Source organism: Humulus lupulus, chromosome 1, assembly GCF_963169125.1.
Source record: "Humulus lupulus chromosome 1, drHumLupu1.1, whole genome shotgun sequence".
Lineage (NCBI taxonomy): Eukaryota > Viridiplantae > Streptophyta > Magnoliopsida > Rosales > Cannabaceae > Humulus > Humulus lupulus.
In genome coordinates this window covers 46,163,390-46,187,634 of record NC_084793.1, presented here as the reverse complement: position 1 = coordinate 46,187,634, position 24,245 = coordinate 46,163,390, and the positions used below count along the sequence as shown (strand labels likewise).

At 37.3% G+C, this 24,245-nt stretch overlaps 1 protein-coding gene across 2 annotated transcripts; it reads left to right on the top strand.

The window, feature by feature from the left end:
• Nucleotides 1-891: 891 nt before the first annotated feature.
• Nucleotides 892-24,237, top strand: LOC133791986 (mitochondrial Rho GTPase 2-like). Of its 2 annotated transcripts, XM_062229898.1 has the most exons (14): nucleotides 892-1,349; nucleotides 1,701-1,833; nucleotides 1,933-2,082; nucleotides 2,602-2,778; nucleotides 2,868-3,119; nucleotides 16,246-16,314; nucleotides 16,432-16,487; nucleotides 16,665-16,746; nucleotides 16,992-17,203; nucleotides 17,390-17,462; nucleotides 17,724-17,833; nucleotides 23,325-23,475; nucleotides 23,640-23,826; nucleotides 23,945-24,237. In XM_062229898.1, the coding sequence occupies exons 1-14, from the start codon at nucleotides 1,132-1,134 to the stop codon at nucleotides 24,016-24,018; spliced, it is 1,944 nt and encodes a 647-aa protein (XP_062085882.1). In that variant the 5' UTR covers nucleotides 892-1,131; the 3' UTR covers nucleotides 24,019-24,237. The 2 variants fall into 2 exon arrangements, with proteins under 2 accessions (XP_062085882.1, XP_062085887.1); XM_062229903.1 differs by lacking the exon at nucleotides 892-1,349 and having other exon boundaries at nucleotides 1,958-2,082.
• The last annotated feature ends 8 nt before the right edge of the window (nucleotides 24,238-24,245 follow it).

Here is a 24,245-nt window from a genome sequence, read left to right as displayed (position 1 = left end):
TATCTTAACCTCAAAACTAACCCTAATGGCATTTTGGTCTTTTGCCTAAAAGTCTAATTACACCACTAATCTCTAAATTTATCAACTAATCCATCAAATATGGTTATTCCACTAATTAATTCCATTTTACCAATGCACTCTAAATACTAGAAATTCCCAAAATAACCCTTAGTTCGACCTGAACCGAGTATTTATCCCTGTTGTGACTTTATGCTAAAACCGCTCGAAATGATTCACTCATGCTGAATATCACATATATCTAGATAATAATGTAGTCTCAAGCACATAATACATAAAATTACAAATATACCATCAACGGGTCAAAATTACGAACATGCCAATTTCTAACAAAAACGGGTCTTTAAACACATTTAATACTCATTATCATGCATACTAAATCATTTAATAATATAATTTAGATAATTACGTGCCCTCCCGACATGCTAATCAAAGTACTAATTATCATTAAGAGTTTTGAGAGACTATAGTTTTAGAGAGAGAGGGGAGGATGTTAATGGGAGGGACAATTTGATCTAATAATTACAAAATGACATATTTTGGGATAGATGGTTATGTGAGCATATATTAATTAGTGGGTATTAGTATGGATAATATGTGATATTTAACTTTAAATAATACTAATTTTTTGTGGATTTTTTTCCACAAATATAATTAAAAAAATGTTTTCCTCTAATTTTAAAAACTTATTTTCTTTTTCGTTTTGTTAGTTTCAAGGGGGTTATTCTCAACTATTAGTATTAAAATATTTTTTTAAAAGATAATAATAATTTCTATATAAGGATTGATTGAAATAATCCGTTACAAATTATAAATACTCAAAGAGCAAATTGAAATCTCCCAAAAAAAAAAAAAAAAGAAAAAAGATGAAGCTATTCAACTTCAAAATCATTATCCTTAAAAAAAAAAAACCTTCAAAATCATTAAAATATAGTATCAATTATCAAATTTTCATCATATTAGGGTTATTCTCAATTTTTAATATCAACCAAAATCATTTTCATCACAGTATCAAATTTATTAGTATTTATTTATTTTATTAAAAAAAAAACTTCTTCCCGAAAGTCTCACCCGGCACTTGCCCTTCCGTCTAAATTACTGTTTTTTAATCCAATGTCGGGTGGTTTCTCCGGAAATCTTAGCTCCAATCGACGGAACGGCGTCCGAGTCGTCGTTGCCGGTGATCGCGGAACCGGAAAATCGAGCTTGATCGTTGCGGCCGCTACCGAATCATTCTCAGATAACGTGCCTTCTGTACTTTCCCCAACACGCCTTCCAGCCGATTTCTTCCCCGATTTTGTCCCCCTCACTATCATCGACACCTCTTCCAGGTCTGTACGCATAATATAGATGCACATATATGTTTTACTCGAGGAATAATCTAAATAGATTATTCTCTATCTCCTTGTATTGATTTCACTTAAAAAAAATGTCTGTAAATTCATGGCTGAAGCCTGAAATTGTCTTGGTCGAACTTCGTCTTCTTTATTGATATGCGATCCAGCTTGATTCGAAATTTACCATAACCAGCTTCGGTTATTCGTGTATGATTTTGCCTGAATTTTCATTTTGTGATGATCTGATATATTGATGGAGTTCTATTCAATTGTAGCTTGTAAAACCGACATTAGAAATTTTAAATTGATTTTTTTATTATTTCTCTGTACTTGATGTAAAACTAGTTTGGAGAGTAGAACTAAACGCAATGAAGAGTTGAAGCGAGCTGATGCTGTGGTCTTAACATATGCATGTGATCAACCAATGACTCTTACTCGTCTTCGTACTTACTGGCTTCCTGAACTTCGCCAATTAGAGGTCTGTAACTTTTGTTCTTTTATAATGAGCTAGTTTCTCCAAAATCTCTCTTAGAAGATAAACTATTTATTTATTTTTCTATTTTTACAAAATGGTTAGGTTAAGGTACCGGTTATTGTAGTAGGTTGCAAGTTGGATTTGCGAGATGAGCGCGAGCCCATAAGCATAGAGCAGCTCATGTCACCAATCATGCAAGAATTCAGGGAAATTGAAACTTGTATAGAATGCTCTGCAGCTACTTTGATTCAGGTATAAATGAAATGAAGAACCTGAATCTTTTATATTTATATATGTAGCTGAATTTCTCTCACTTGCTCTCTCTTAAATATGAGTGACATTAAATGATACACATTTGATTAGTGGCTCCTAAAAGTTGAAGCCATTAAGAAATCGGAATGTCAACTTTGTTAGAAACAATAGTGCATCACGTTGTCTCACAGTCTCTTTGATGATGAAATGCAAACTAAGATGGATAATTTTTTTAATCCATCTACTTTTTCTGATGCGGTGGAGCAAGAGTTTACTTTTGACAAAGGGAAACAAAACTTGGTAGAGTAACGGGTACTTCAATAAAACTTGAATCCTTTGTCTTCTATATGATCATCCACTATAACTATATATGAATGATTTTATGATGTCGATTTAAATATCACAGGGTTTCAATAAGACAGTTTTCAATTCATAGCATTGTTTAGTGCTTACTCGCAATTTCCTACCTATAAAGTTAGATGGTTCATGGCTTTAAGCACTATACTTGCTTAATTTTAGGTCCCTGAAGTTTTCTATTATGCTCAAAGAGCAGTGCTTCATCCAACAACCCCCTTGTTCGATCAAGAAAGACAAACTTTGCAGCCTCGTTGCATTAGTGCATTGAGAAGGATATTTATCCTGTGTGATCATGACATGGATGGTGCTCTCAGTGATGCAGAGCTGAATGAATTTCAGGTTTCTTCTCTTTTCCATGATGGTTTCATAGTGTTTGTGATTAATTTTGCTGAGTTTTATGTTTATTTATTTTCCTAAATATTGTGCAGATTAAATGTTTTAACGCCCCATTACAGCCTGCTGAGATTGTGGGTGTTAAAAGGGTTGTTCAAGAGAAACAACCAGGTGGAGTCAACCAACTTGGTCTTACTCTTACTGGTTTCCTTTTTCTTCATGCTCTTTTTATAGAAAAAGGGCGTCTTGAGACAACTTGGGCTGTCCTAAGGAAGTTTGGATACGATGATGATTTAAAACTCAGAGATGATATTCTTCCTGTTCCTTCTAAACGTGCTCCTGATCAGGTTATTTTCTCACCCTATATTTGATTGTTATGTTTGTAGCTGAATATAGGAGAGAAATACAAAAATAATTTTATGAAATTCAATGAATAATTGTAGAGATACAGGCTAATTTATATACTATCTGACTAGGACTATTAATTCTTTATTTTAGATACAGAGAGATAAACTAGAACCTCCTAGAAGGCTAGAATATTCTCGAAAATCCTAAGTAAAATTTCAAATAAAGATAATAACAACATAAACAACTTCCAAGATCTTCTACACCCCATGCTCGTCAACGTTTTTGTGCATTTTCTGTTGTCGGAAATTTTTTGATTTTCTGAATTATTTTGCTCTTTCCTATTTGCAATCAAACCTTTCCTTTTTCTACTTGATCAGAAAGTTGCTGCTATCCATCATGCTTTCCAATGCTTGAATTGTTCTGCAGCTTGTTTTATTCTTTGCTGTAATTGATCGTAAGTGATTATGTTAGAATACTATGAGATTGGCGACTTTTTGTGTATGTGATGAATCTTAGGTCGAGAGTGCACCATAACCCTACTGGTTATGGGAAGAAAAATGTCCTTTTCCCCATTGGATTTGGACAAAATTTAGATTCGGAGGCACCTAGATCGATTTCTGGTCCTAGGTATTGGAGTTTTAGAACAGCACACAAGGTTTTCATGTTAACCCTCTCAAGGGATGGTGGATCAATTCGGATTTGTGAGAGGACTAGATTTACAGGTTATGAGATTTCTTTATCGCTAGACGCAGCCATTTAGAAGAGGTGGAATGGATGATTGGTGTTAAGGATTATCTTAGGGCAGATCGGAGGAGGACATTTAGGAACAACTCCATGAGTTTGCTGTTGGAATGCTTCCAGAATGTTAGAGGAGTCTTCTTGAAATTATCTATTATTAAACAGTGCTATCGAGTCAATCATAGTTCCTGAGGAGGGGTTCGCCAAGGGCTGGAAAGATTTAGCGGCTTGCTTGAATCATTTGGTTAGGAAAAAAGGTACTAATCCTCAAATGGCAACTGATCGGAAGGTGGACAGATCGGCTTCTTGGGCTTACATAGTTAAGAGGAATTTACAATCAGGTACCTTAAAGGAGGAGCCGATCTTAGGAGGGAAGGAAGTGGATGCTAATGGCACGAAGACGACATTAAGGGAGAGGAGAAGGGGGAGAAATCAGTCATGGAAGGGTGATTTGCTGTTCTCATGTTTAGAGAGGACTATCGACTCCCATGGTTTGTGGTTCATATTGGAGTGCAACGATGAGGGGGGGGGGGGGGGAATCTGAGCTTTTCCAGTTTTTCAGATGACAGAGTTGTCATTTGGTGTGCCAATGAGAGGGAGCAAGAGTCTTTGGTCTCTTTTGGTATGGTATTCATCTCGGCAATCACATCAGTATCTTTCGTCAAATGGAGTTGGGAGGAATCAAACACTGGACAGGAAAGTCTCGTGCAGAAACGCATGGATCGGTGTTGAAGGAGTCCCGTTGAACATTTGGAATGTTCATGTGTTTAAGGTGATAGGCTCTCTCTGTGGAGGCATATTAGAAATTGATAAAAACACTTTACAGGGGAAGAATTTGAATTGCGCTCGACTCAAAGTTGTTGGGGATGCTTCTGGGTTCATTCCCAAGAGAATGACTCTTCCGTATGAAGGGGATACATTAACTTTGTCTCTGTTTAGGTGTCAGGAGAGAGATGGGAAGGAGGCCAAAAGTTTAAGGCAAGTCTGGATGAGGAAATTGGTGAGGAAGAAGACGACTGGGGTTGAAGATACGGCTGGCATCTGATCGGAGGAGGAAAGGGCGTTTGGGGGGGAGAGAATAGGGGACCAAAAGTTTCACGATGAGGTGCTGGGTCGGGGCACGGCGACCATCGGTGATAGGCTGGATAACCATTTTGGGCATTTATCTGTTCCTGTTTTTTCGAAAGCAAATCAGAAATCAATGGTGATTGATTCCCGTAATTCTTGTCTACCTTTAAAGAGAATTTTTAATAGAATGCTGATAGATCTCTCGGTCAAAGAAATTAGAATGGTTTCTACGTGTTTTGGATTTAAAAAGGTGGACAGTTCTTTGTCGTCCACGTGTCCTTATGGGAAGGGAAAAGGCTGTTTGTCAAACACGTGCAATGTTGGGATAGTTAAGGTCTCCTTCTTTGTTAATTGGTTGGATTGGGCTTTAATTTTGGAGAGTGGGCCTTGCTCATAAAAAGTGGATGTTAGCTCTAGTAGGACTCTCTTCAATCCAAGATGGGTATATAAGACTTTGGGCCAACATATTTTGGGTCGATCCATTTCAAGATTGGGAACCACTCGGGGGTCAGACCGAAGGCACGTGATAACTTTTTTAAAGGAGTTATCAAATTCTGGGATGATATGATTCCTAAGCCTCCTCCTAGAAAACCCAGCGTTTTGGTTGAGCATTTAGATGAGGATGACTCAAAGTCAATCGTGGAGAACTCTAGCTGGAAAGTGTATACTTGGAAACCTCCTCAAAATTGTGCAGTAAGTACTTTTCTTGTTGAAGAACAGGGAGGGGGCGAACGTCAATGAAATTTCTTTGCAAGAAGAGGATTTCATCTTTCTAGTGCTCGATGATCTTGAGTCGGGCAGCTCGGAAGATGAAGTTGAGGTGGCTGATTGTGAAGGTGACAGGAGGGAGGGGGAGGATAGTGGGTTTCTAGGAAGTAGTCTATGGAATGAAGATATTACTCAAGGAGACCAAGAGGTTAGTGATGTAGATGAGGGAGAGGGCGTGAGACAATGTTTGGACTTGGCCGAGACCGTGATTGTCAAGGAAGGGGTTCCTAAGCAAGGTGGGATAGGGGATTATGGTTCTATTGTGAGAATGGAAGAGGATAATTTGTTTGAGTCTTCCAGACTTCTTAAGGCCATGGATTCTTTAGGTATTTCGGTGTATCCAAACGATATGGGGGAGAAGGAGAAAGGAGATTCCATTAGTCTATCTCAAAAGAGTTATCGTGAACTAAGAAAATTGAGGTTCAATGTTAATTACGAAAAGAGGAAGAAGAGAGGAGTGGGGAGCCGGAGTGTTTTATGAAGATTTTGACTTGGAATGTGAGGTGGTGTGGCAACAGAGAAAAACAGTAGGCGATCAAAGAAACTATTTGTAAAGTTAGTCCAGACGTCATCGTTATTCAAGAGGTAAAAAAGGAAACAATAGATGGAAGATTAGTGGGAAGCATTTGGCGATCCAGATTCAGAGCATGGATTTATCAGCAGGCTATAGGTCGTTCGAGAGGTACTTTAGTGGCTTGGGATACAAGGAGTGTCTCTGTTATTGATTTTTTAGTGGGAGATTTTTCTGTTTCCGTTTGTATTAAGGCAGAGGGAAAGGATCCTTGGTGATTTTTTGGTGTGTATGGGCTGGTGGTGTATGGAAACAGAGATTTTTTTGGGATGAAATAGCAGGTTTGAGTGCTATTTGTGGTGATAAATGGTGTGTGGGGGGCGACTTTAATGTGGTAAGAAAAGTTGATGAGAAAATGAATAGTGGGTCTAATACCCGGAGTATGAAGATGTTTGATGCATTGATTAGAGAATTAAAATTAATTGACCAAAAACTTCAGAATGGTCGTTTCACGTGGTCGAATTACAGACAAAAACCTATTTGTTGTAGGCTGGATAGATTTCTGTATACTTTGGCATGGTCAGGTCTTTACTCTTTTGTTCGTCAGGAAATGTTGGTTCGTGTTGTGTCGGATCATAGTCCGGTTGTGTTGGACTCAAATCCTCCATTTTGGGGGCCAAGCCCGTTCAAATTTGATAATGCTTGGTTGGATCATAAGGGTTTTCCTAGCCTTTTCAAGAAGTGGTGGGGTTCGGCAAAGGGGCAAGGGTGGCCTGGGTATCAGTTCATGTGCAAATTAGCTTGGGTCAGAGATAGAATAAAGGAGTGGAGTTGGGAAGTCTGGATTAAGAACAGCGGTTCAACATTCGCTGGAAAGGAGATTGGTTGCTTTGGATATATTAGAGGGGGAGATTGTGGAATGAGCAACTTCTTAAGGAACGATCCAAGGTGAAGAAAGAATGGCAGCAGCTTGTCTTGGAAGAAGAGCGAAGGGTCTGGCTCATGTCAAAGTGTCAATGGGCTAGGGAAGGGGATGCTAATTCTAATTTTTTTCACAACATTCTTAGTGCTTGGAAAGCTAAAAATTTAATTTCAAGGATTGAACAAGATGATGAAACTGTTCTGGTTAATGACACTGATATTGAAAAGGCTATAGTGGGTTTTTATTTTTCCCTGTACACGTTGGTCTACAAAGAGTGGTTTGGGGTGGGTGGGATCTCTTGGGAACCTATTCCATCTGTTTTGGCTCCCTTGATTGAGCGACCTTTCTCTGAGGAGGAATTAAGACAGGCAGTGTTTGATTGTGATGGGTCCAAGGCACCGGGGCCAGATGGTTTCTCTAAGGCAGTTTATCAGGAAAACTGGGAAATCGTGAAAAGTGATCTGATGACAGTCTTCCAAGGTTTCTTTAAGGATGGAGTTATTCAAGGGCGGGCCAATGAAACCTATATTTGCCTTATTCCTAAGAAAATTAATAGTTGTCGTGTGAGGGATTTCAAGCCTATTAGTCTTGTCACTAGTTTGTATAAAATTATTTCGAAAGTGTTGGCTTACAGACTTCGAGGTGTTATGTCTCATACGATAGCGGAAACTCAAGGAGCTTTTGTGGAGGGTAGGCAGATTTTGGACACAGTTTTAGTTGCAAGTGAGGCGGTGGAGGAGTACAGGAATAAGGGTAAGAAGGGTTGGGTGTTCAAAATTGACTTTACAAAAGCTTATGATTGTGTGGATTGGGGATTCTTGGATTTTGTTCTGTTTAAAAAAGGGTTTGGAGAGGTCTTGAGGTGGTGGATGTAAGGCTGTCTGTCTTCTACGTCTTTCTCTGTGTTTTTAAATGGTCGTCCTAAGGGCAAATTTAAGGGCTCGAGGGGTCTTCGTCAAGGGGATTCCTTGTCCCCTTTCTTGTTTACTTTGGTGGTGAATGTTTTGGGCAGAATGGTTGATAAGGCTAAAAGTAGTTTGACATTTAGAGGATTTACTGTGGGCAGTGACAGAGTTGACGCCAGTCATCTTCAATTTGCAGACGATACGATCTTTTTTGTTAACAACGAGGAGTCCCTGGGTGTGCTCCTTGATATTCTGAAGGTCTTCAGTGTTCTGTCTGGGCTAAATATCAATTTGTAGAAATGTTAGTTGTTGGGAATTAACTTGCCTGAGGAGTTAGTGGATCTTCGGGCTGGCGATATAAGGTGTGAAGTGGGCCAGTGGCCTATACAGTACTTGGGTCTCCCTTTGGGAGCTTTCCCTCGTTCCAAAGTGTTTTGGGAGCCAATTGTTTCGAAGTGTGCTAAACGGTTGGATGGTTGGAAGAGTGCTTTTCTGTCATGAGGTGGTAGATTGACTCTTATTCAGTCAGTTTTGTCTTCTATCCCAGTTTATTACTTGTCCCTTTTTCGGATCCCTAAGAATGTGGCAGGGTTTGTTGAGAAGTTGATGCGAGATTTTTTGTGGGAGGGTGTGGATCGGTCGGGGGCGATCACTTGGTCTCTTGGCAAGAAGTCTGCAAATCTCGAAGTCATGGTGGTTTGGGTTTTGGGAATCTTGAGAAGAGGGACAAGGCTTTTCTTATGAAATGGTTATGGCGTTTTCCTTTAGAAAATAAGGCTTTATGGAATAGGGTGGTGAAGAGTAGGTATGGGGTAGATGTTGGTCATTGGGACACGGGTGGAGGGGGAAGAATGTCGGCTTGTGGTCCTTGAGGGATATCTTGGAATTGTATGAGGAGTATAGGAGGTTTGTCTGTTTCAAGGTGGGGAGGGGGAATAAGATTCATTTTTGGGAGGATGTTTGGCTTGTCGATGTTTCCTTGAAGTCTCAATTCCCTGATTTATTTTTGGTGTCCATGGCCAAGAATTGTGTGACTAAAGACCTGACAGTCTCGGAAGGTGAAGGGAGTTTGGGGGGCCTAGGATGGAATTTGCGTTTCAGGAGGAATTTGTTTGATAGAGAGGTGTTCAGTTTCTCTTAGTTGATGCACATGCTTCAGGTGGTGGCTCTTCCGTCAATTTTGGAGGATAGGAGGCTTTGGATTCCAGACTCTAGCGGAGTGTTTAATTGTAAGTCCGTCTTTCATTGCTTGAGTTATGCTCATCTAGGCCCTGAGTTGGATTGGGCTAAGAATTTATGGAGGTGTGTTGCTCCCTACAAAGTTAAATTGTTTGGTTGGTTGTTGTTCTTGGATAAGGTGAATGTTCACGTTAACTTGCAAAGGCGAAGACCTTTCACAATCTATCGCCAAATTGGTGTGTTTGCTCACCATTTGTTTTTGGAGCGTTTATTTACTAGGGAGGTATGGTTTAAAGTGCTGGCTGAGTTCGGGGTCTCTTGGTGCATGCCTTCTTCTTGTTCTCAAATGCTCCTGTGCCATTTAGAGGGTGGTTCGGTTGTGGCAGTGTACTATTTTGGCGACTTTTTGGGAAATTTGGCTGGAGAGGAATAATAGGACTTTTGAAGACGTTTCTTGTACAATGGATAGCATTTGGGACAAGATCAAGTTTTGGGTTGCCACTTGGGTGTATAGATCGAAAGGTTTTGAGGGTGTTTCTTTCTTGGATCTATGTAGGGAGTGGAGTAGTTTGTGGTAGTTATAGTTTTTGAAGAGTGTGAGTCTTTGGGTGTTTACTTCAGTTGGTGTTGGTGTTTGTTTTGCTTTTTGTAACCAAGGTATTCCTCCGCCACAAGTGAGGGTTCTAATTTTTATTGAGAGAAGGTCAATGTTTTGACCGGTCTCTTTTTCAAAAATAAAAAAGAGATAAGAGCATTGCTACAAGGCACCCCAGGGTGCCCAACACGTAGGATATGGTATATTGCCATTGGTCCAATTTAATATCGGGTTCCACATATTTTAATTTAATCGAAATATGTGGGATCCGATATTGACTTACACCAATAACGGTATAGGGTGTTGGGCACCTTAGGGTGCTCTTTAACATTTCTTGAGAGATAAAATTAGGGTTTTTATTATTTTGTTTTTATTTGTATTTATTTCCTTATTAATTGCTGATTTGTTTTTTAGTCTGTAGGGACACTTTTTCACCGGAATATCTCTATATGAGTAATGATAGACACTCTCAAATTACTCACAATTTTTGCACACTATGATGCGTCATTATTATCAACCACACAAATTAAATTGTGAGTGTCCCACTTAAAAATATTACATACTTGATAATAATGATACATCATGGCGTGCAAAAATTGAGTGTAATTTATGAGTGTCAATCTGGAGTGCTTTATACTATGTTTGGTAGATAGGAAATATATTAGGAAGGAAAGAAAATATTTAAGATGGAAAAGAAAGATGGTTTCTATTCTAGTTGTTTAATAGAGAGAAAATAAAGAAAATTAGATTATTTATTAGATACTTATATACCCCCAAAATTGTTTATATAAAATTAAAAAATAATGATACATTAGTAATTCAATATTGTCTTCTATTTGAACAAAAAAATTCCACAATTCCACTACTTAGAAAACTTTATAACAAGGAATTTGAGAGATAGGGAGCTGCCAAATTTTCTGGAAATGCTCCAGATTCTTGAGCAAAATCCAATATTTCGGATGTTGAAGGATTCAAGAATTTGGATTCCAGGATCCAGTGGTAAATTTTCTTGTAAGTCTGCATTCCATGAATTTGTAGAATTTGTATCAAATCAACCAACGGTAGAGGAAGGATGGGCTAAAATAGTGTGGAAAAGTTGTGTTCCATTAAAAATCAAGATATTTGGGTGGTTGATAGCTGTGGAAAAGTTGAATGTTCAAGAGACCTTGCAAAAGAGAAGGCCTTTCCAGTCTTTGTCACCGGGTTGGTGTGTTTGCTGCAAGAACAATGGGGAATCTCTCTCCCATCTTTTTTTGGAATGTTCATTTACATGGTCATTATGGAACCGTTTGCTGAGAGAGTTCGACATCCAGTGGTGTATGCCTCAGAAATGCAAACAGTTGTTGGCTTGCAAGCTTAGAGGAGGCACAAGGATGTCTAGGTTGTGGTTGGCAGCAGTTTTAGCTATCCTATGGGCTGTGTGGTTAGAAAGGAATGGTCGTATATTTGAAAATATAGAAAACAAAGTAGAAGACTTGTGGGAGAAGATCAAAGTTTGGGTTGCATTGGGGTGTATAAAACTAAAGGTTGTGTTGATTTATCTTTTCAAGATCTCAACAGAGAGTGGGGCTGTATTTTGTTTTAAGATACTATATTTATGGCTTAGAAATTTTGATGTTTTATTGTATGATTTATTGCTTTACTATTTGTGTTACCACGGTTTTTTTCCGCCATAACTGAGGCTCCCTAATAAATTTGGGAGGAGGTCAGTCTAGGACATTTGACCTGTCTCTTTTTCAAAAAAAAAAGAAAAGAAAAAGAAAAATTTATAACAACACGCTGTTATACAAAATTGAAAATTCTAGTATTTGACTTCACCCGATGAACCACCCTGAGCTGAATAAAACTCAGCTATTACACCTTCCTTTATTGTGGAGATTCTATATAAATTTGGAAAATAATTTTTTAACAGGCTATCATCATAGCATACATCCTTCCAGAACTTCAAATTGCTACATTTTCTAACTTTAAAGTCGACCCAATTTAAAAACTCAGGATAATAGCCAGATGTAAAATAATAATGACTTCTAACTAAAGCCTGAATGGATTATCCTTCATCCTACCCAAGGCTATGATCTCCAACTTTTTGTGATTTAGTACCATAAATGATGTTGCTCAAGAAGAAATCTTCATAAGTACATAGCTAACGATTTATTCTTCCTTACCAAATTACCAATATATAAATCCCATTTTTTATTGACAGTTGGTAACCACTTCCCAAGGCACTAAATGGTGTCCACTATCCCCATCACACCATTCTCAAAATAAATCTTTCATTAACTTTTCAAAGGATTGATGGACTCTTTTTGGAAATTTGAATAGAGACATACTATGTAGGATTTGAGGATAGTACAACGTGAATAAGAGTGAGACTCCCCCTTCTAGAAAGGAATGCTTTACGCCATTCATTGAGTGATTTGTCATCTTCCTAACAATTGGTCCCAAAATGAAGTTTTCAAAATATTTTCCCAAAAAGGGCGATTTGGTACAAGAAATTCATAGATTTTATTTTACTGGGACAGTTGAAGAGAGTAATCTAATAAATTGGAAACTTACATCAGTATGTTTGGTACTGTGTTTAGTTGTGCATTGGAATCTTATCTATGATTCCTGGGAATATCACTTTCTGTGTTTGGTTGTACATAGGAATGTCAAGTTTTCATATTTTCATAAAATTAATATAATAAAATATTTTATCAAAATAATAAATAATATAATTATAAATAACAAATGACATTTAAAAAATTACCAAAATTTTCCTTATATTATAATTTATAAACAATTTTACTCTTGAGATATTTTTTTAAACCGAATAAAGTTATTAAATACTATAATCAAGTGTAATTTTTAAAAATACAAAAATACCTTTATTTTATTTTTAATAATATTTCATTTGTTATTTTAAACTAAAGTAATGATATAATGATTTTACATATCAATTTTTTTTAAGTAAACAAACATTATTTATCATTTTATACTGTGATATATGTATGTGTTTTTAAATGATAAACTTCAAAAATAAAATAAGTCATTAACTAAATAATTATTAGTTCAAGATTTAAAAAAAAAAAAATTATTTTGAAGAGTTTCATATTTTTGGGTATCGAAAATCACCAGGTGTGTTTCACTTGAACCCAGAATCAGGAAAAGTTAAAACCATCGGAGTACAGTTTCCTTGGTTAGAAAAATTCAAAACCAGTACCAACCATGGGATAGTGTTCAGATTCTCATTCCTGTCTCCAAATTCTTGCATACCAAACGGACCCTAATGGCAATTCTAATATTTTATTGGCAACTTTCCAACTTCACAACCCACCAACTCAGCAAAAGACAACACCACATCCTCTTGTACATGAACACTTAGTAACATAAGTTTGCTCATATATATTCTTCACCCTGACACTAAGCAAAAAACCTCCTAAGTCTGACATAAATGCAACAAACATCCCTTTTCAACTTCCAAAAAGAACGAGGTCTCATTTGCAACCATTTGCATATTGCAAATGATACCAAGACAAAAAATCTTTTCCCATTTGAAAACCTTTCCCCATACTATTTGTTACAGCCTTATTTATCATTCTACTGTGTGATTTTTCATTATATCACTTCTCTTCACTGGAGCAGAAAACCACAATTTTTTTAAGGGTTACTTCCCACTTGAAAGCATCTCTTTTTGGAAATGCCCTTTATTGTGGCATTGGCATGTTTGCGCATCAACTTTGACGAATTATGTCATGTCGTGAAAAATAGTTCTTTAGAATTGAATTAAAATGATCTTAGCCATTATTAGCATGAAGAATTTGGATTTATGCATTATATTGAGTTCGGATGATAGAGTGGAAATTTTATAATGCATGTGCAACACCAAATTTGTCTTTTAAAAAGAAACCCAACATGCTCGATTACAATCATTAGTGAATATAATAAATCCAGTTTGTAACTTAGGCTTTTGAATATGAGATGGATCCCATAAATCATTATGAATCAACACAAAGGATGTAGAGCCTATGTATGATGGAAAAATAAGCATTGATGTTCTGGAAGTTGACAAATTTCACATTGAAAATGGTCTTTATTATGAAAAAAATTAGGGAACTAAAAATTTATAAGTATGAAAATAACTAATTTCAAATTTGTATATTTCATTGAGAAAATAACATGTATTTATACACAAACTTGAGAAGCTATTCTAAGATACTAGGAGAATAAAGGCTAATATTATAGAACTAATATATATCTAACACTCCCCCTCAAGCTGGAGCATATATGTTAATCATGCCCTACTTGTTACAAAAAATAATCAACCCGCACCCCATTTAAAGCTTTTGTGAAGATGTCCCCTAGTTGTTCTCTAGTCTTCACGTGGAAATTAAATCCTTGTCAATTTTCCCCTTTGTGTCCACTTGAGGTAGAAGATCTCCAGACGCTTTACTATTACTGTGACTTACCAAAGCACCAGTAAGCGAAACAAATGGAGTAATTTCGGTGCGGAGAACACGACTAAAAACGTCTTGCAAAGATGAGATATCAGACCCAGAAAGAACTTGTGTTTTAGCATAATCAAATTCAGGGGAGAGCCCCGCTAGAAAGCGCATGATAGCCATCTGCTCCTGCTGACGTTGTTGAACCTTCACATCAGGACTAAAGGGCAACAATGTATTAAGTTCCTCATACGTCTTTTTGAATGCCATAAAATAGTTTATGAGGGATTGATCTTGTTTTTCCACACGATAAAATGCTTTGCACACCTCATACATACGAGAGAAATTTCCTTTTCCAGAGTATAAAAATTCCAAATAATCCATTAGTTATTTAACAAATTCATTAACAAATTCACAGTGCTTGATGAAGCCAATTACCTCATTATCAATAGAATTTCGAATCTAGAGGAATAAGCGAGCATCCTCCCCAAGCCATGTCAAATCAGCTTTCTCCTTCGAATATGCTTTTGGAGGATCACTAGTCAAGCGATCATCTATGTCAATATTAAGTAGATAAAGGCGAATAGTCTTGCTCCATTCCAAATAGTTTGAACCATTGAGTTCATAGTCTGTGATTTTAGACATTATCGGCACCACATTTGTCACAATAGAAGATTTATTGTTTGCCATGATGCTGAATCGACACAAGGACAACGAGCATAGAAAAGGAAGAACCACAACGAAGGATGACGAACAAACCTCAACAATCACAAAACAACATAGCGATGGTAGAAACAAATGCAACATTGAGTCAGAAACACCGAAAAAGGCAATCGGCAGAAAAACGTCCGGAAAAAAGTAGGCTCACGCACGTGCACGTGGGTGTTGTCGCCGATTCTTCAAGTGGCGCGTGGGGCTCATGCGCTAGGATTCCTGCCACCAAACTCCGGCGTTTTGTCGATCGGCGGCTGGGCAGTCTGATGGTGCCGGCGGTGAGAGTCCAAGTACTCTCTAAATAGGGTTTCCGAAAAATGGAACCCTTAGAAAGATAAATAACAAACCCTAAATGCAAATCCCAATTTTGTGATAAACCCTGATACTATGTAATCAATGGTGAAGAGAATTGTATTCTTGTATATTTCATTGAGAAAATAACATGTATTTATACACAAACTTGGGAAGCTATTCTAGGAAACTAGGAGAATAAAGGAAATTAATTAGTCCTAATTTATAGCTAATTATACAGCTAATATATATCTAACAAGTCACATCATTTTTTTTTTAAATTTCTCTAGGCGTAGAAAAAGATGTACTGCCAGTGGTTTGAGCTTGTTGGGTCACATAGACATTCTTCTCTAAGTAATGAAGTCCCTCATGTTACCTAGCATTACCAATCCTCCATGAACTTAAATCCAAAAATTCACAAACAAAAGGTGAATATTGCGCAACACAAATGAGATTTGGAGCAAATTTGCTAACTGAAAGGAGATTACAAGAAAGTTTTGATTTTAGATCAATATGTGGAAAGTTTTAAGGTAATCATTCCAGCAACTTAAGGTAATAAGTAGTGAACAAACTGGCACAACTAGTCATGTGATCGTTGTCCTGAAGTTGATATTTCAGGGTTTATGTTGCTTGAAATTACCACAAAAGGAAGTTATAAAGCTTCTACTGGGCCAAATTTGAGGAAGGTGAAGGTGGGACAAGGGTTAGCAATTTAAAATTGTTTCATCTTTTCTGCAGTGAGTGTCATACCACCACTGGTCTCTCCTTGTTTAGATTACTGGGAAACTTGCTCAAAATCCAAGTATTTGTTCTAAATTAATAAGAGTGAATCACTTTCTTTTTTATAAGAAACAAAGGGTGTATTGATAAAAGATGACAGGAAATCATATAATAAGAGTGATTCACGAATCTAATACACGACAAGTAGAATTATAATCTTTGTATGCATTCATTATTATTTTTTCCTCTCTTTGGCTTTTCAAGACTGATTTTCTTAAAATATTTTCTTGTAGACCATGGAGCTAACAAGTGAAGCTGTGGAGTTTCTGAAGGGAATCTTCCGATTATTTGATACTGATAATGTATGCATTAATTCTTGGCAAATTCATTGTTTTGTACTTGTATGTTAGTGTAATATTGCGAATGCTGAAATGTATCTAATGTACGTCTTTGTATATATGCGCTTTGGCAACATTCAGGATGGAGCTCTAAAACCTTCTGAACTAGATGAGTTATTTTGTACTGCTCCAGACAGGTGAATTGAGCTATTAGTTTTTCTTTCTTAATAAATGTTGTACTTACATTTTTAAGGCAATGGTTAGTATTCTTAGTTAAGTGTATGATTGTATGTCAACAATATGTTTATTGTATTTTCTTAAAATTTCTATGAGGATTGATGTCTTACTCAATATTCTCAAATTTAAAATTTCAGGCCTTGGAATGAGGCTCCTTATGAGGATGCTGCAGAGAGAACGGATCTGGGTAATTTATCTCTTAATGGGTTTCTTTCTGAGGTCTGTATGCCTATAGCCTGTGCATTCTTATACTTCCCACAGCATAAGTGGTTTTTCCTTTTTGGCATTTATTATGTTTCCCGAGTGATTTTTATTTTGAGCAATGATAACTTCATTGATATCATAATGAAGTTAGGAAAACCACACTGAAACAGCTCAAGCTCAATGATATATCTCTCGAAAGGGAAAATAACTTTATTTTACTAACCCTTTTGTAATTATATATGATCAACATGTGACTGCAGTGGGCCTTTATGACACTACTAGATCCAGTGCGCAGTTTGGCTAATCTGATGTACATCGGATACAGTGGCGATCCAGCTTCTGTGCTCCATGTTAATAGAAGAAGAGTAAAAGATCGGAAAATGCAAAGCACAGAAAGAAATGTTTTCCAATGCTTTGTTTTTGGTCCTAAAAATGCTGGCAAGTCTACTATTTTGAATTCATTATTGGAAAGGTATTGCCTCTTTAGCAGGTTACTTTATCAACATACTTAGTTGGCATGGTTTTACCTGTTAAACTATCCAATTTGATTTTATATGTGAAGAAGTTTGATTTATCATCATTCTTTCTTCTTTTTCCTAGTAGAAAATTTACACTTTTGTTTCCTTTTAGAATGTTAATTGTTTTGAATCAATCACAGGCCTTTCTCAAAGAGTCATATTACTGCACCTACCAGTGAGCGTTTTGCAGTAAATGTTATAAACCGAGTTGGGGTATGTACTATCAGCAACCCTGTCCCTAGTAAATTGTTGGAGTTGATCAAAATCTATTTCCGCTGATCCTTCCATGGACATGCAAAATTTTCTGATGCTGAAAAAATATTTACTTTTGCACATGTTTAGGCGAAGGAGAAGCAAATTTTTTTTTTTGACATAGGACGTTGCATAAATACTATTCTTCGTCTTGATATCATTTAGATGAATATGTGTAGTGGGTTATATAATGATCATGTTTATGATATAATGTTGTTGCAGGGAAATAGGACACTCATATTAAGGGAGATACCAGAAGATGGAGTTAAAAAATTTCTGTCAAACAAGGAATTTCTTGCACCTTGTGATGTGGCTGTCTTTGTCTATGACAGGTAACTTTGATGCAATTACGTAATAAGAATATCGTATGTTGACATGGTAATTATAATTAAATGTTCATAATAGTTTAGTTTTATTGGGATCATTGCTTTTTGCTAATTACTTGACTAGCTTGATCACACCACTGGAAGTTTTTATTGTCCTCTATGCTTTCTTGTCTCCACTTGTGCCTGCCAAGTGTACACCAGGAAGACATTTATATTTATGAGTTTGCAGGTTTTAATTGTAAAGCTACTTATGTCAGTTGGAAAATGGGTTCTACTGCTGTCAGGTGTAGTGTCTTTTTATATAGTATGTATGTGTTTAGCTTTTGGAAATTAACCAGCCATACCATGTAAAACTTGGTCTGTTCAAGTTGGTTCAGTATTTGGAGGTATCTTTGAAAATAGTGTTTTTGTTAATTGTAGATTGTAATCTTCTTTATCTGTTTGGGTTTTGCCAAAGTTATGTGAAGCTTACTGTGGTAAAAGAATAATTTTATTCTCTATCTTTTTCATAGAGTATAGGGGTATATATACATACATAGCAGCTAATTAATACAGAAGAGGAAACGATACCTAGGAAAATAAAAATACAGCTGTATATAGGAAATAAGCATAGCAGTAATAAATACACTTGAATATGTATCGACATCTTGATATTCTACACTCCCCCTCAAGATGGACGATATATGCTTGTCAAACCAAGTTTGGAACTCAGATCCTGAAAATTTGGACGATGTAGAGCCTTAGTAAGGATATCAGCAATCTGAAAACGAGAAGGAACATGCTTTAGTGAGATTACTCTGCCTTCAATTTTCTCACTTATAAAATGTCTATCAATTTCCACATGTTTTGTTCTATCATGATGGACTGGATTTTTGGCTATGGCAATAGCAGCTTGATTATCACACATCATTTCTATGGAGCCTTCTACATTGATTCTGAGTTCATCCAACAGTCTTTTTATCCAGATCCCTTCACATATTCCATGAGCTAAAGCACGGAATTCAGCCTCTGCACTACTGCGAGCAACCACCTGTTGCTTTTTACTTCGCCAAGTAACCAAATTACCCCATACATAGGAGCAATAGCCAGATGTTGACTTTCGATCAATTGGGGACCCTGCCCAATCAGCATCTGTGTAAATTTCAAGCGAGCGATTGAGAGATTTCTTAAACATGAGACCTTTTCCAGGATCCTTTTTGAGATATTTTAAGATTCGATAAACAGCTTCCATGTGTCCCTCTGAAGGATTGCTCAGGAATTGACTAACTATACTGACGGCAAAGCTTATATCTGGGCGAGTATGAGTTAGATAGATCAATTTACCCACAAGACATTGGAACTTCCCTTTGTCTGTCACTATTCCTTCACCACGAGGCTCCAATTTAATGTTAGGATCCATGGGTGTGGGTGTCTCTACAGGTTTGCACCCACTCATTCCCATCTCCTTTAGAAGGTCCAAAACATATTTCCATTGAGAGACAGAGATACCATGACTGGAACGAGCAACTTCCATTCCTAAGAAGTACCTCAACTGCCCAAGATCCTTGATCTCAAACTCCTTGGAAAGCAAGTTCTTTAGATTGATTTCCTCCTCATGATTTCCAGGAACTACTATATCATCAACATACACTATCAATAATGCAATTCTATTGTTGGATGAGTGTTTGACAAATAAAGTATGGTCAACTTGACATTGTGAGTAACCATCTATTTTAAGTACTCTTGCAAACCTTTCAAACCAAGCACAGGGTGATTGTTTGAGCCCATAAAGAGATTTTCGAAGTTTACATACCTGGTGCTTAGAGTGGTTACTTTCAAAACCTGGCGGAACATCCATATATACGTCTTCCAAAAGATCTCCATTCAAGAATGCATTTTTAACATCTAATTGATACAATGGCCAATCTTGGTTCACAGCAACAGATAAGATGACTTGAACTGTTTTTAATTTGGCTACAGGAGCAAAGGTTTCCTGATAATCGATCCCATAAGATTGGGTGAAACCTCTAGCCACCAAACGAGCTTTGAATCTTTCTATGCTCCCATCAGCCTTTTGTTTTACTGAAAAGATCCATTTACATCCCACAGTCTTCTTTTCAGGAGGTAAATCAGTAATCACCCATGTCCCATTCTTTACAAAGGCTCAGATCTCTTCTAGAACAGCAGCCTTCCATTCAGGTATCAAAAGAGCTTCATGAATAGTCTTGGGAATCTGAATCTGATCTAGGGCTGAGATGAAAGCTCTAAAGTTCTGAGACAAACATGAGTATGACAAATAATTTCGAAGTGGGTGTTGAGTGCATGACCTGACTCCTTTTCTCTGAGCAATTGGCTTGTCTAACTCTGAATCACACTCAATACGAGGGTCAAGTTCAGTTTCTTCTTGCACAATCTCAGGATTGATTGGTCTTGGATTGGACTCATGGCTTTGCTGAACTGGCACAGGTTTTCCTTCTTGTGTAAACCTTGATATTAGTGTTTGGAGAAAGAAGGGGAATAGATTGAAATGGAGGTTCAGGATGTGTAGACTTAGGACAAGTACTAGTTGATGGCTGGTCTAGAGGTGTTGGAATTGATGAATGAAGTTTATGAGTATTTGGCAGATTCGAATCTATAAACCATTCCCAATTCTGTGATTCATGGCTATAGTTCTCCCCCTGAATCTAAGAGTTGGAGAAGTATGGAAGATGTTTAAAGAAAGTTACATCCATTGAGTGAAAATTTTTCTTGGAAGTAGGACAATAACATTTGTATCCCTTCTTGTTGGGTGAGTATCCAACAAAGATACATTTTGTGGCTCTTGCATCCAATTTACCTCGATTTTGACTATGGATATGAACAAATACAGTACATCCAAAGACTTTGAGAGGAATTTGCGAAGCCAAGTGAGATTTTGGAAAGTATTCAAGGAAAGTTTGCATTGGAGTTCTGAACTTTAGAATTCTAGAAGGCATTCTATTGATAAGGTAGGTTGCAGCAAGAACCGCTTCCCCCCAAAACCTCTTAGGAACAGTAGAAGTGAAGAGCAATGATCGAGCCACCTCAAGCAGATGTCTATTTTTGCGTTCTGCCACTCCATTTTGTTGTGGTGTGTCCACACATGAACTTTGATGAACGATCCGATTAGAAACAAGGTAAGGGCCAAGAGAGGAATTGAAGAAATCTCTTGCATTATCTGTTTTGAGCACTTGAATATTCATTTGGAATTGGGTTTGAATCATAGCATGAAAGTTTTTGAAAATTTGACTTGTTTCAGATTTTTCTTTCATAAGAAAGGTCCAACTTAGGCGTGTGTGATCATCTACCAATAACAAGAACCATCTGGCACCAGTGATATTGGATATTTTTGTAGGTCCCCAAATATCACCATGAATGAGAGAGAAATGATGAGATGATTTATAAGGCTGAGGAGGATAGTTGCTGCGGGTATGTTTTGAAAATTGGCAAACATCACATTGGAATAGTTTTGAATTTTTATTATTGAATAACGAGGGAAACAAGCGCTTTAAATACATAAAATTAGGATGACCTAATCGTTGGTGCCACAACATAATTTCACTATCCTTACTAGACTCAAAACTGACATTTTGACACTGATAACTAGGAACACAACATGAAGAGGAATTGTTTCCTTTGAGGATGTATAAGCCAGAGCAAAGTTCAGCATTGCCAATCGTCCTCCCCGAATCCAGATCCTGAAAAACACAAGAGTTTGTCAAGAATTTAGTTTCACAGTTCAAATCTTTATTAAGTTTGCTAACTGAGAGCAAATTACAGTCAAGATCAGGAACAAATAAGACTGAATAAAGAGTCAGGGTTTTAGAGAGATGTATGGTTCCTTTCCCAGCAACTATGGCATGAGAACCATTTGCTATTCGAACGGTATGACGACTCTTAGTTGGAGAGTATTGAGAGAAAAATGACTTGTCACCTGTCATGTGATCTGATGCGCCAGAATCGACAATCCAAGGGCTAGAAGATGACTTTGCAACATGTGGAGAATGATTATCAGACCTTGGCTGAGTGACTGCCCCTAAATCAGAAGCCATGGTTGATTGAGAAGGCCTATTGAATAGCTGTTGAAGCATCTCAAGCTGATCTTTTGTGAAAGGCACATTTTGCACATTGGGCAGGGTTTTTTCAGCTTCAGCTGAGGCCATATTGCTTCTGCTGTCCCGATCTCGTCTTGGTTTCCAATCCGGTGGTTTGCCGTGCAACACCCAACAAGTCTCCTTGTAGTGCCCAGGTTTCTTACAATGATCACACCATGGTCTACCTTTACGAGACCGATTGTCATGATGTTGAGGCCCCCCACGACTATTAAACGCTGTTGAATTGGGTATGACCTGATTTTTGAGGGCTACCAAGGCTGATCCATCCATTTCTACAGCAGATTCAGGCTGTCCCATCATCACTTTCCTGCGACTTTCCTCTCTACGAACCTCAGAAAAAGCCTCCCGAAGACTAGGTAGAGGTTTGGTACTGAGTATACGACCTCTCACCTCATCTAAGGATTTATTAAGGCCCAAAAGAAACTTGAAAACACGTCTTTTCTCAGTGATTCGTTTGAATTGGTTGCTGTCATCTGGACACCTCCATTCATAAATTTCAAAGAGATCTAGTTGCTGCCAACATCGATTAAGGACAGAGAAGTATTTGATAACGGATTTTTCACCTTGTCGAAGGTCGTGGAGGAGATTTTCCACATGAAACAATTCAGAAGTATTATCTTGGCTGGAGTAAGTATCTCGGGCTGCTTCCCAAATATCTTGTGCTATTTTGTAGAGAAGAAAATTCTCGCTGACTTCAGTTGTCATTGAGTTGATTAACCAAGACATCACCAAATTGTTCTCAGCACGCCAGCTCCTATATTACGGGTCATCAACACTTGGTTGAAGGGCAGCCCCAGTAAGATAGTCGTCACGTCCTCGACCACTGATGAACATCATAACAGATTGGGACCATTGAAGATAATTCTGACCGTTGAGTTTGTGACTGGTCACTGGAATAACAGTGCTATCTGATGGGAGCAAAGTGACTGGAGTTGAAGATTTTTGAGAATTAGTGGTGGAAGAGGAGTCGCCACTCTTTGGAGATGTGTTTCCACCATTTGCCATTGAAGCAAATAGCAAGAGATAACAGATTAGGATGAAATAATGATAAAGAGTAGTTGACAGAAGGGCTGTACTTCTGAGAAGCAGGAGCTCTGTTTCGGTTAATGAAAAACAGAGGTGAACAGAGAAGCCAACTATTGCTCTGATACCATGAAGCTTACTGTGGTAAAAGAATAATTTTGTTCTCTATCTTTTTCATAGAGTAAAGGGGTATATATATACATACATAGCAGCTAATTAATACAGAAGAGGAAACGATACCTAGGGAAATAAAAATACAGCTGTATATAGGAAATAAGCATAGCAGTAATAAATACACTTAGAATATGTATCGACATCTTGATATTCTACATTATGAAGTGACTTTATTATTCTTGCTTCAGTTCAGATGAATATTCATCAAAAAAATCGCAAGAACTTCTTGTGGAGGTTGCTAGGCAAGGAGAAGAAAGTGGCTATGGGGTGCCATGCCTCCTTATTGCTGCTAAAGATGACCTGGATCCGTATCGAATGGCAATTCAAGATTCAATGAAGGTATACAACTTTTCATTGGTTACCTTATCCTCATCTCACATACTTGCATAATAATATTCATATTTGACTGTTCCACAAATCAAAATTTAAATTGGATCTCAATATTTTTCATTTTGAGGGAAATTCAATCTTGATAATTTGCAAATTCAACTTTTTTGTTCTAGATATGTCGAGAATTGGGAATAGAGGCACCTATTTCTGTGAGCGTGAAGTCAGGATTTTTGAATAACGTATTCACTAGAATTGTAGATGTAGCTGAGAAACCTCACTTAAACATTCCTGAAACTGAAACTGGGAGGAACCGCAAGCACCACCAACAGCTTATTAGCCGTTCTCTGATGTGTATGTCGGGTATGTATATTTCTCGGCATCTGCTTGGGAGTAGGTGCACTTGCCAGCAAACTCCTACTGCAATGTTATGCTGTGTATGAGCACATTCTTGACTACTTTATGTTACTATTTTTTGCAGTTGGTGCTGCTGCTGCTGTTTTTGGACTTGCAATTTATCGTGTATATGCAGCAAGGAGAAATACTTCGAGTTAGGATTAGAAGTTGGTCCCTAGCAGCTGCTACAACTATAAACGAATAGTTGGTTTGTCTTTCGAGTAACCTTTTTAGAAAATACATTTATTTATATATATATATATATATTTAAAGTGCAATTATCTCATTGAGCAATTTTGAAACGTGATATCCACGTTTAATTCTCACAACCTGGTTTTTTTAGTATGATTTCCCTGCAATCTGAAAATTCTTATTCAATGTATTGG